Source organism: Elephantulus edwardii, unplaced genomic scaffold (assembly GCF_000299155.1).
Source record: "Elephantulus edwardii isolate Elephantulus edwardi_28Jun2011 unplaced genomic scaffold, EleEdw1.0 scaffold00125, whole genome shotgun sequence".
In the NCBI taxonomy this organism is placed as follows: domain Eukaryota; kingdom Metazoa; phylum Chordata; class Mammalia; order Macroscelidea; family Macroscelididae; genus Elephantulus; species Elephantulus edwardii.
Window position 1 is genome coordinate 3717772 of NW_006399875.1, and position 12901 is coordinate 3730672.

Below are 12901 nucleotides of genomic sequence, written 5' to 3' on the forward strand. Positions count from 1 at the left end.
CGCCCGGCTCGCTGGCGCTCTACTCGTGCCCGGCGTACGGCGCGTCGGCCCTGGCGGCGCCGCGCAGCGAGGAGCTGGCGCGCTCGGCGTCGGGCTCGGCCTTCAGCCCCTACCCCGGCTCGGCGGCCTTCACGGCGCAGGCGGCCACGGGCTTCGGCAGCCCGCTGCAGTACTCGGTGGACGCGGCCGCCGCCGCCGCCGGCTTCCCGTCCTACATGGTAACCGGGCGCGGGGCGCGGGGCAGCGGCGGGAGGGCGATCGGTGCGCCGAGCGGGGTGCTCCGGAGCGCGCGCTGGCACGTGTACCCTGCGCCGTGGCTCCTGGGCTCTGAGACATTTTTCAAGAGCCTGGAAAGTGCGCTTTGGCCGGGCTTGGGGTCTGTTGGGAGTTGTCCTCGTTGTTCGCCCGCGGCAAGCTGCCTGAGTCCAGGGCGACCTGGGGGCGCGCCCGCGTCTGCTTGCGGCGCTGCTCGGGTCTGGGGGAGATCACGGGGGTCTTGCATTTACTTTCCGGACTTGAGGCTGGGCGGCACCCGCGTTCCGAGAGGGGTCCGGCCACTCAGAGGCAGAGCCGGGAGTAGCAGAGTCCGGGTCCCCGCCAGGCGCGCCCGGGCCTGGGCTACCGTCTCTGCGGCGGCCTTGATTTCGAGAATTGTGCGGCCCCAAGTGCCCCATCGCTCATCGGCCACCAAAGCAGCTGGTGTCCCCCCGACCTTGCATTGGCCCACGCGCTTCGTGGGTCCTCCGCTGGGCTGGGCGGTGGCTAAACGCATTTAGGGTAACCAAGGCCATCCAGGGTGGAGGCGGGGGGGGGGGTGCGCCCCTGCTGCTCGCCCTCGAAGGAATTCCAGGGAATCTGCGGAAGAGGAGCTGGGACTTGGGGAGATCTGCAAAAGCGTCCAATTTAAACGTTAAAGACTGAATTAAAATGCTAATTACCGCTTACTTGAAGAATTCGAAAAGGTGCTTGGCTTCTGAGTTGCAAATTGGATTTGTGGAGCGTTAGCCTAGTGAATGGGCTGTGGGGGTTCAGGGTGATCTTTTTAACCATTTAAGGGCGGGCTAGGGGATCCGGAGGTAGAACTCAAAATTTAAATGTCCAAAAAGTACCTTTGGGCCTGCCGTCTTGAGCGCTTATGTCCCTATGACTGAGGTCAGATGGAAAAATGAAGTGTCCTCTAATTAAAGTGAAATAGTCCGAATGTTCAAGAAAATAAAACCAGGTAGAAGAGCACTTTTAGGATTGACTTCAGCCCCCAGATGACCCTCTGTGTTTTTCTCGCTCCTCTGCCTTGGGCGGAGGAGGCTGTGGGGAAGGCGCTGGGCTGGCAGCGGATCCCCGCTGACTGACGCCTGGAAGGTCACCGTGCGCCCCACTCACCAAGTTCTTGTCGATTCCAGGGCGCGCCCTATGATGCGCACACGACCGGGATGACGGGGGCCATCAGCTACCACCCTTATGGAAGCGCGGCCTACCCTTACCAGCTCAATGACCCAGCCTACCGCAAGAACGCCACCCGGGACGCCACGGCCACGCTCAAGGCCTGGCTCAACGAGCACCGCAAGAACCCCTACCCCACCAAGGGCGAGAAGATCATGCTGGCCATCATCACCAAGATGACCCTCACGCAGGTCTCCACCTGGTTCGCCAACGCGCGCCGGCGCCTCAAGAAGGAGAACAAGATGACGTGGGCCCCGAGGAACAAAAGCGAGGACGAGGATGAAGATGAGGGCGATGCTGCGGCGAGAAGCAAGGAGGAGAGCCCGGACAAGGTGCAGGAGGGCACGGAGACCTCCGCGGAGGACGAAGGTGAGTGGAGCCGCCTCGCGCGCGGCCCGGGGCTGGAGCGCTTTCGTTTCTTCCCAGGCGGGTGCACAGTTGAGGTCAGAACGGGCTCAGGCCCTGCGGGCCCCAGGACAGGTTCTTGGGGATGGCTGGCTCCCCCTGACAGGTGGCTGGGCTGGGACAAAATTAGGGATCTTGGAGACCCGAGGTTCCCCCTACCCCACCCCGTCGCCACTCTGTGCCAGCACGGTAACTGACCGACTTCGCCCGCGTCCCTGCAGGGATCAGCTTGCACGTCGACTCGCTCACGGATCACTCCTGTTCAGCTGAGTCGGACGGAGAGAAGCTGCCCTGCCGCGCCGGGGACCCCCTGTGCGAATCGGGCTCCGAGTGCAAGGACAAATACGACGACCTGGAAGACGAAGAGGAGGACGAAGAGGAGAGCGAGCGGGACCTGGCGCCCCCGAAGCCGGTGACCTCTTCGCCCCTGACCGGTGTGGAAGCGCCTCTGCTGAGCCCTCCGCCGGAGGCCGCGCCCCGCGGTGCCAGCAAGGCGCCCCTGGGCAGCCGGACGTCGCCGGGCGCGCCGCCTCCCGCCAGCAAGCCCAAGCTGTGGTCGCTGGCCGAGATCGCCACGTCGGACCTCAAGCAGCCGAGCCTGGGCCCGAGCTGCGGGCCTCCGGGGCTCCCGGCCGCGGCCGCGCCAGCCTCATCTGGGGCGCCTCCGGGCGGCTCGCCCTACTCGGCCTCCCCGCTGCTCGGTCGCCACCTCTACTACACGTCGCCCTTCTACGGCAACTACACAAACTACGGGAATTTGAACGCAGCGCTGCAGGGTCAGGGGCTGCTGCGGTACAACTCTGCAGGCGCAGGCCCCGGCGAGGCGCTGCACGCAGCCCCCAAAGCCAGCAGCGACCTGGGCAAAGCAGGCGCGCACCAGCTCGAGGCCCACTACAGGCCCCCGGGGGGCGGCTATGAGCCCAAGAAAGGTAGGTCTCTGAGCTCCGCGGGGGACCTGGGGGGAAGGAAGCAACCCCAGCAGGAGGGGGAGAGGTGGTCACATGCAGAAGGAACTTTAGTCATTTCAGGGAGAAAAGGGAAAGAAAGAAAACAACAACAAAAAACTTCACAAGCATTTGACCTAGAACGTGGAGAGGTGGGCAGCTAAACCAAGAGGGAGAGGAGAGACTGATTCTGGCCTCTTTCAGGACCTAAGCCATCCCCAGATGTATTTCACATCTCATTACCACTATTGTTATTACTAATCTTATTATCACCAGCACTGGTCTCACGTTTGTTTGTTAGCTGTTTTCTCTCTTTCTTTTTTTTTTAAGCCAACTGTAAATTGCTACTAAAGGCAAATTACAGCCTGTGGCCCTGCCAATGCAGAGTAAGGGTGGCAGGTTTTATTGGTTAAGTGAAATCACAGCCAGGTTGCCTTTCTACCTTTGGCTGTGAGGAAACCAATGTTCTCAGAGGCTGGACTTGTTCAACCTGTCAATGAGCGAGCGGGCCATCTCCTTCTCACTGCCCTTTCCACACCACAGTGCTTTTGTGGGCCTTGAAGAGTTGAGCTGGGAATAGCTTGGAAGGGGACTTGAGGGGAAGAAGAAAGGAGAAACGGGGAACTAAGTGGGACCCCTGGCCAGGCTGTGCTTCTGGGGAACAGGCCTCCTGGATGTGGGAGTTTGTAGTCAGCTGGCCCTGAGTTCTAACTGCTGCCTCCCTGACCCCACAGATGCCAGTGAAGGCTGCTCAGTGGCTGGGGGCATCCAGCCCTACCTATAGAAGGCCAGTGTGTACACATCAACACAAGTAAGTAGGCACTAGACAGCGACTTTCGGGCCAGTTGTGCTGTAGACTTGCTTAATGTGTATGATCTGCCCTGTGCCTAGGAGCTGGAGAACAGAGCTTTTGCAATCTTCTCTGCTCTTGTTTTCCTTTAAGGAAGAAATCACCCATTCTGTCTTCTAGAATCTCTCTTGTTCCCTCAAGATTTTTAAAAATTTTATTTATTTTTATATACACATATACAGATATTATAATACACAGATATATTTTTAAGAATCACTTTCTAACTGAAATATATTACTGTACTATGAATTGTCTCTTTAAAACATATGCACACAGAAGACTATTAAAACCTGGACATTTAGATTTGATTTAGAACCATTTTCGCTATAGAGCAGGTCCATGATAGAATTCTGTTTTTTATGTGGTCATGCTACTGAAATTTTGAGTATCTGCGGAGACATTTATTAATGATGGCTGCAGAATCCAGCTGAGGTAACATGAAGAAGCACTAGTCTCTGATCAGTCCAGATGGGCAAAACTGGACACTGAGGTTCGCCTGGCCCGAAGCACGGTCTCCAGAAAAGCATTGCAACCAGGCACAGTTGCTAATCTCAGCTCTAGGGGGTGGGGAGGAGATGAAATCCTTTTAGACCCACCACTTGGTGTTTTACTCATTTGGTTTTTGTTATGTGATGATGTTGGCATGGAACTGAAGGATTTGGGATGATTTGGTGTTTTCCTTGGTCCACAGGTAGGTGTCACAATTGCTTTGAAAAAATTAAAAAAAAAAAAAGTCAGCAAACCAGCTTCCCAAGCTAATTAATATACAATATAAAGACCAGATCTCTTAACTCCGGATCGCATCTCGTGCCACTGTAATTGAGAAGACTCTACAAGACACTACCACGCCACAGACTCTAATGATTAGAACAGACTGTTGTTGGGCATATGTGAATTTGTTGGCCTAGTATAGCTTTTCTCCAATGTACGTGTGACTTTTGCAAACAATCTGTTTTTTTCCTCAGGATATCTTGAATTGATCACTTCATTGCCACGGTATATATTCTATAGATGTGATAGGATTGACTGTAAAATTTATTTGTAAAAGATGTACACAGTAGAAATAATAAAAAAATGTGATTGAAGAACTTGAGTACTTAAGAAGTGGAAACAAATTTGATATTTATTTTTATAATGATATAAAGCTTCTAGTAATTTATGCAAGTTGTATTGCAATGGAATCTAAACTTTTTGTAAATAAATTCTGCCTGGTTTTTATTTGAACATTGCTGGTTATACAATCTTTGTTGGTTGTTTAACAAGGATTCTTTACTAATTTATATCTTAAATTGTAAATAAAAACAGACTAGTCTACAACAGTTTGGCGCCTGGGTTCCTTTTTTCCTGAGAGTGTGTCCTGGAGAGGGAGCCCTCATTTTAGTCTTCTGAGAGGGGCGATCTGACCTCAGGCCATTTTATAAAAATATGTGAAATGATCTCTCCCGCTCATAAAAGAGCCAGATGGAAGAGTAATGGGCGAAAGGAAGAGACAGAACATTCTAGATCATTTAAATACAAATATATCTATAATAAAATATTGTTTTTGGTCTCCTGAATATGCAAATTACTTGCTAGTGTAAACAAAAACCTTGGCTAAATGTGGCGCTCTGGCACCCCTGAGTGTTAGCTTAGGATCAGTTTTATATTTATAGTCCATGCTGGTTTATTAAGCCATCTCAGTAGACTAAACTGGAATAATTATGATACCACTGATAGGGGCATTTATGTCCTCCAAGATAAATTACGAATAGACTTCACTGTTTGCCTCGTTTTTAAAACATGCATTGGCATAGATGACAAAAATGTATTAAATAATGTCTAAATTCACCTTTTCCTAGAACTCCCATCAAAGTCAAATGGAAATCTTGGGAAGAGAGACTTGTTTTCTCTCTTCAGTGGCCCTTTCTGTTCCCTTACCCTGGGGGAAAAGAAAAGTGGAAACAACCTTAGACCATTGTATCTCTATTGTATTACTCAGTTTCTAATTATAGGACAAGCCGAAAATTTGTAGTCAAGTAACATATTCCCTTTGATTAGAATCATAAAAGCGGCTGTCCTGTCACTTTAATTTTCAGCAACATTATATGGATACCCATATAATATAATTTCAGAAAAGAAACGTACGCTCATTTATTTCCTCTGCAAAGATAAATTGAGTGAATATAACTTACGGTTATAAAACAAGAATAATAGCTTCTTAGATTGCCCTTTAATCAATCATACACTTATTTTTCAAGAGGCTCATCTATTTTATTCCGTGATTAATAATGTTGCAGCATGAGAACATTATTGGGTCCCAGCGGGGGAGATCCTAGATGCTTTTAGCTGCTTCGGAATGGTCAGTTGGGGTTCATTATGGGCTGATATTGAACAATTTATAAAATCTTGTCTAAGCGTCCGCCAGCTCCGATAGACCGACGTGTCTGAGGATGGGAAATTGCTGGACCAGTTGATATTGACAAACGGATCTCTCTCCGGTGGCTTTTTGTGCTGTAGAAAATTAGTCGCCTCTTGCTGGGGTCTTGTTAGAAAGGGTGTCTGAAAGTAATCTTCGGTATTTGGGGGAAAGCCTGCAGGGCTTTAACTGGACAGAGGGCCATGCAGGGGGGCAGGGAGGGTGAGATGGGGGGAGATGCAGGTTTCACTGTGGAGAGAACTCATTGTGTAAGGAAACCAAGGTCATAGTTTTCTTATGCTTTTGGCTTCTTTGGGATACATTAGCATTTGGGGATCCTGGTGGCAAAGGACCTTTGGGGCATAGATGGACTTTTCTCCTCACTCTGCTTCCCTGAGTAGCAGAAATAGGGAAATGTTGGGAATTGAGCTATCTGTCGGAGAGGCAAGATGTTTCAAAGGGAAAGCTTTTTCTCTTTAACAGCGTGGTCTTGGTGGGGGGGAAAACTCCACAGGAAACCAAGAAAATAGCATTGCGAGGACCGACCCAAGGAAGGGAACAAAACAGTTCCAAGCTTGTTCGTGTCTTAGATCTAAAACCTTCATAGAATCTTGGTAAAGATACTCAGACCCTCACTCCCCAAAAACACTTTTGACTGCAGCTTGAAGATCTTAATTACATGACTTTTGCTCCTATTAGCTAATTTCACAAATCTGCAGGGAATAAAAAGGGACGCGGTCACAGTTGAATCTTGGTCCTGCGTAACACTAAGCTGTGTATTTTTGGAGACTTGGTGAAAAGCATGAAAGTTAACAGTATTTAACAAATTAGCACTGTAGCATCATAATGAAGGCACACGCTTGGGATTCTCTCTCTCTCTCTCTCCCTCTCCCTTCCTCCTTCCCTCCTTCTCTCCATCTCTCCCTCTCTCCCTCTCCCTTTCTCCCTCTCTCTCTGACAGTCTCTCTCTGACAATTTCTCCCTCTCTCTCTCAGGAACTTTGCAATGTGGTATAATACACCTCTGGCAAAAATAAGTGCCTCTGAGCATCTGTTGAGAAATGAAAGCAGCGGTAAAAGCTATCTCCTCTTTGGGGTTGGAGAGACTGTTTTACCTGGACAGACCATCCCTTGTCTCTGTGTCTTGCACATCCCCCCACCCTCCCAGTCCCAGCCCCTGGATCACTGGGACAATGTGCAGTTTTCAATTGGAGAAGAGTTCAGGAGATTAGCCTAGGCTAACACATCTTCTTTGATGTTTCCCTGCGAACAGATTATCGCAGATTTCCATAACTAACCCACCCTGCCTCTTGACTTGCATTTCCTTCTGGAAAACTTGATTTTTAAACAGAAGTCGAGGATATCAAACCCACTGGTCCTGGGAAGGCAGTTGTGTCTGTTGAGGGAGTTCTCTGCCCCCATGCAGATCATTAGGGTAGATGAGGGGGAAAAGAAGGAAAGAGATCGTCTTTCTTTGGGGAGGGAACTTAGCTGTTCAGAGGGGATTTTTGTTTCTGCTTTAAACTCTAGTTAATAAAATTAAGTAGCTCACAGACTTCCCCTTAACAGTGGCTGGGGTACAAGGAGAGAGGAGAGAGGCCCTGGAGCGGGGAGTGAGACCTCAGGGTGGGCATCAGGCCCCATTTCCTCAGCCAGGTCTGAGGTACAGGCCTCCAGCGCCTCTCACTAGGTCCTGGGCCATGACAGTCCCCTGAGCCCTTAGCAGTTTCCTTGGAGAGTTTCATTGGAGCTGATTTATCGGAATCTGAGCTTTAATCTCAGGTGGGCCCCAGGGGAAAGGCGCTGCCATGAGCCTGGGGGGCACTGGCCCCGCGACTGACCAGCCGCTCGCTGCCTCCCGAGCCCGTCAAATATCAACATTTGTTCTCAATAAAAGAGTTATTGTTTCTGCAAAGCTGCTCTGCAACTGCTTTTGAAACTTGAAAAGAACTTCATCCACCTTTGTCTGGCGGGAGGCAGGCCGGGCCAGGGCCAGGACGGAGGGGCCTTCGCCTTCCCAGAGCCCAGAAGGGGCTGCAGAGCCAAGCTTGGGGCGTCTGCCCAAGGCACAGGAGAGAAGAGTTGTCCCTGTAGGGTCATTGAAAAAAGCACATCTAGATATTGTGTAAAGGAAGCCAAAATAAAGTGGCAACTTTAATTTTTGGTTTTGTTTTGCTTCTGGCATGGCAGAATCAATGTACTTTATTTTACTCTGGTGGAGACTCGACAAGGAAAAAAAAATCACACCAAAACGAGTTTATTCTGCAAGTCAGAAGCAACCTTTTTCAAATTTCAATAGTATGCTGATTGATTAGAAATCTTCCCCCAAGTAACAGCATGTAATGATGCTCTACCACTCAACTGTCTTTAATTACCCAGTACATTGAATATCCCAAGGAAAACATCCGTGTGTTTTTTTTTTTTTGAACCCCAATTAAAGACACAGGCTAAATCTATAAAACATATGCTTTAAAATTATTTTTCATAAAAATAACATTTTAAGTGTTGATTTGTTTTTGTTTTGTTTTTTTAAAAAATTGTTAACCCAAGAGGCAATCATGAGTGGTAGACACCACAGCCGTCGAATTGTGGATATTCTGATTAACATCATTTGAATTTTGACAAATCGCAGAGGGGACATGTCCCTTTGATGAATTTTCAAACCTTGTGTAAGTGACAAATCCCTGCAGATATTTTAAAGGCTTATTATAAGGAGAAGTAATCTATGACAATATAATTTGCCAGTTGCTGAGAATTCTTTTCTATTGGCCATAATGAAGGCGTGTGCTCACCACGACAGCTCGGCTTAAAGGAGAAGTCTGTGCGGGTTGTCTTTACCCAGAAGGTCCTGACCCTCGGACACTGGTGGGCAGCGTAGAATACTCTTCAGACCTTAATCTAGGAATATGGGAGTCCTTGTGCTCGGATTCTCACCCTTGACTACTTGTCTGTGATCTGTTTCCCCAGAGAGGGCAGCGTCCCCAGCTCCACCTGGCTGCAGGTGTGACTCCTTTACCTTATCCACTGCTCCAACCAGAGCACAGGGTGAGAGGGCCCTGTTTCCCTCTTTCTAAGAAGGATCAAAATTGAATACATTATTTAGGAGAACTGTTCTGGCACTACCATAAAACAAAACAAAACAAAAAACCCACATGCACACCAAAAAAACACACCCCCCCAAAAAAGAATACAACAATGCATTATGAAATCACTTTCCTCTTTTCTTTTGCAATCCCAAGTAAAGCAAAGAGAAGGATTTTTTGTTTGTGTGCTTGACACCACAATAAGGAAGCATTCTTGTCTCTGTCCCTTTATTCTGTATAGGACTGAACACACATTGTTATTCTAAAAAAACAACAACAACAACAAAAAAAAAAAACAACAACCAACAACAAAAATACACTAGTGTGGGTTTAGGGCAGCCTCTTCAATGGGACCCGGGTTGATCTTCACAGGAAATACCCAGAGGGAAGAAAGAAAAACTCCAGGTGCTCAGTTTTTGTGGGGAGATAAATTGACAATTTATTGTGTGTAACTCCTGATCAATTATTAATCGTTAGTGTCAACAACAGGGTTATAATTACCTTCAGTTATTTTAAGGGCTATTCCCCCCCCCCCATTTCTGTGGTCTAGTAATTAGTTAATGATGTGGAGTAATGGGTTCCAGGAGTAGTGGATCAGACCCAATCCTTTCTCTCTGCCTCTGCGTTCTGGCGACCTTTTAATAAGGACAATTCTCACCTCACCTCCTGGATTCTTAGAAATATCCGCCCCTTCCTCCTTTCTCTTTCTACCAATAGGCACTTTTTTTTTTTAACCATAAATAATGATTGCAGAGGAAAAGGAGAAAATGACAAACAAATAGACCGCAGCTGGAATTAATAAGGTTGATCAAAGTGAGAGGGCCCAGCGGCACAAAGCGGCCAAGGTCTGAGGCCCATAAAGGTGCCAGGCGCGAGCTTCTTCCCCTCAGAGATGAAGAGCAGCGAACATTTTAACCCCTGACATCTTCTAACTGGGACAAGGTGGACTGGGGGGAGGACCCTTGTTTTCAGGCCAGGCTAATGCCTTCTAGATCTTTTAAACACCAGCCACGGGGTCGCCCCCAGCACAGCCCAGCCGGCATGGGCTCAGGGCGGGGCGGGCGTTCTGCGTTGGTCATGGAGGTTCAGAACGCGCACTGTTCCTGTACCCTGCACCCCAGGGACAACTGGGGCTCTGGAGTGGACGCTAAGAAGTTTGGAATTCTTCATTGCTGAAAGATCAAGAAGAGAGTTAGCAGATTAAGTGGGGAGAAAATACACACACCCCTGGGACTGGGACGGGGATGCCCTGTGGGTGCCCTCAGAATTCTCTCGGGGAGAGGCCCCGCCTTGTGGTGTGGTGCGCAGAATTGGGCCCAGTGCTGAACCCCAAAGTGAGATACCAATAGGTTGTGGGTCCCCGCGGACCGGAGTTCTTTACTCAGGTTGGGGACCGTTTCCCACCTGGATCCAGGTCTTCACTCCCTCTCTCCACAGGGGAGCCCTGGGTTGCCTTACACCCCAAGGGTCAGTTTTGTCTGCAAAAGAACACTCTTTTCCGCAGAACGACGATTTTGTCCCTCGCTTTCAAGGCAGGATCATTTGGATGACCATCCAGCACCCCCACCGCGCCCGACTTCGGGGCCATGCCACTGGCCTGTGTGCATGGACTGGGGCCCACTGAGGCCTTAAGTGGGGAAGACTCGGGAGCAGAGCGGCAAAGGGCTAAGGAGACTGGACTCGTGGCAACACCGGGGCGCGCTGGTGGAGGTCCCAGCGGTGAGGAGAGAGCAGGACTGTGCCAGCGCCCTGGCCCCTGTGGGCGTCCCCTATGTCCAGCTATCTGCTGGCTGCCCTTCCTCCTTCCTTGGTCCCCCCGCCCCGTCCCTGATTGCCCGTGATTGCCCGAGGCCTCCCCCAGGCTCCCAGCTCTGCAGCTACAATCAGCCCTGAGAAGGCCTCAGCCTAGCGCCTGGGACATGCTGCCGCGTGGCCCGGCCCTGCGGGGACTCAGAGGAGACCTCACTTCTCCCTTCCCCACTCCAGGCAGGGCGCCCTCTTCTCAGCTGCTTCTCAGCCCACCCCCACCGGCTCAGATTCCCCTCTGAGTGACTTCCCTCTTAGCTGGCTACTCTGTCTGCTTCCTGTGTCCAGTAGGACCTGCAGTCAGCCGGGAGCGTCCCTGTTCCCCAGCTCCCTCCCCCAAATGCCTGGGGAGCGGCCGTCTCAGGCAGAGGTGAGCTGGAGGGAGAGGGTGCGCACTGGGATGCAGACCCTGGCTGGAGGGCCAAGCAATGGGGCCACCTGCTCCACTGGGCAAGGCAATCCTGACCTCCCACCACCCCAGCCGGCTGAAGCCCCCTCCTCTTCCCTCCCTGTCCCTTCCCACTCATTTCTTTTTTCTTTTCCTCCGCTTTTCTTTCTCCTCCTCCTGCCGGCACATCACATTTCTCTACTGCTCACAGCAAAAGTGGATATTCCCATGGAGTCGCCAAGAACGTTTCTCCCCATCTTCAGTCACCCTACACCGCAGCACAGCCTCTCACCTAAGGGGCTCAGGCCTGGAGGCACAAACACCCGGTGGGTGACAGGAGGACCCAGGACTGCTGGGACTTCTCTGAATCTGAGGGCATTTATTTACCCTACAAAGTCAGTTTCATGAATGAACGCATGCATGAAACCTATCTCTTTGTAAACCTTCACAAAACCAATAATAATTAAAAAGAAATACTAAAAAGTAATTGTTGTTGTGTACTGTCGAGTCAGAATCGACACATAGCTGACCCTATGACAGGTTTTCAGAGGCAGTTACTCTCCTGGGAGGAGATTGTCCATCCTTCTCCCAGGAGAACCCACATGCCTTTGAGATTGAGATTGCAGTGCAGCTTCTTGCCACTAAGCCATCACCAGGATGCCTGCACATCCTTTTTAAGCACCCAGCAGGAGGGCTGCTTGGAGGTGGTGACATGGCCTAGAAGAGGGGTCCCAGGAACACAAGAGGACACATGCTGCTTGGGACATCTGGTCAGCCTGGGAGCAGGGTGGGGATGTCTCCAGGTGGCATCCACCACGCTACTCCTTCCCTTTCCAGGGCTGAGAGGTCACTACTGGCAGCTTAGGTGCTCAGAGTTGGAAGTTCAGGCTGGTTTAGACCTGTTGTTGCCTTCTCCTGAGGAGCAGCTGGTGAATTCCAACCTCTGGCCTTCGGGATTGCAGCATAGCTTCCTGCCACTAGGCCACCAGAGCTCCCTGGTGGCTTACACCAGAAGAGCCCTTTACCCTCTCCTGAATTTGACGCACTTACTGAAGAGACAGCGAAGGCAAAGACAAGGTCCAGCCTTCAAACCAGATTTCATCTCAACATCAAGGAAACAAAAGTCTGCACCATGATGCCGGTAGGCATCATCATGATGGATGGAGACCCAGTTGAAGTTAAAAATTTCACTATACTTGGATCCACATTCAACACCCATGGTAGCAATAGCCAAGAAAGGAAAAGACATTGCACTGGGAAAATTTGCTCTGCAATCTCTTTAAAGTGGTAAAGAGCAAGGATATCAGTTCAAAGACTAAGGTGCACCTTACACAAAGGATAGTAATTTTAGCTACTTCATCTACAAGGAGGAGTTGCATAATGGAAAAAAGGAAGACCAAGAAGAACTGATGCTTTTAAATTGTGATGCTATTGTGTACCTTCCCATCAGAATCAACCCACAGTGAGTTTTCAGAGGCAGTAAATCTCATGAGAGGAGACTGCCCATCTTTCCCCCTCAGAGCAGCTGATGAAATCAAACTACATGCTGGAATATTAACACTACAGCTGTATATGTACCAGTTGTTGTTAT

General features: G+C 50.0%; 1 protein-coding gene and 1 pseudogene across 1 annotated transcript; both read left to right on the forward strand.

The window, feature by feature from the left end:
• Window positions 1-6: 6 nt before the first annotated feature.
• On the forward strand, window positions 7-4956 carry IRX2 (iroquois homeobox 2). The gene is made up of 5 exons (XM_006893161.1): window positions 7-218; window positions 1401-1809; window positions 2067-2774; window positions 3524-3600; window positions 4331-4956. The coding sequence occupies exons 1-4, from the start codon at window positions 216-218 to the stop codon at window positions 3571-3573; spliced, it is 1170 nt and encodes a 389-aa protein (XP_006893223.1). The 5' UTR covers window positions 7-215; the 3' UTR covers window positions 3574-3600; window positions 4331-4956.
• Window positions 4957-10157: 5201 nt separating this feature from the next.
• Window positions 10158-12901, forward strand: part of LOC102844922 — a 145543-nt pseudogene continuing 142799 nt past the window's right edge.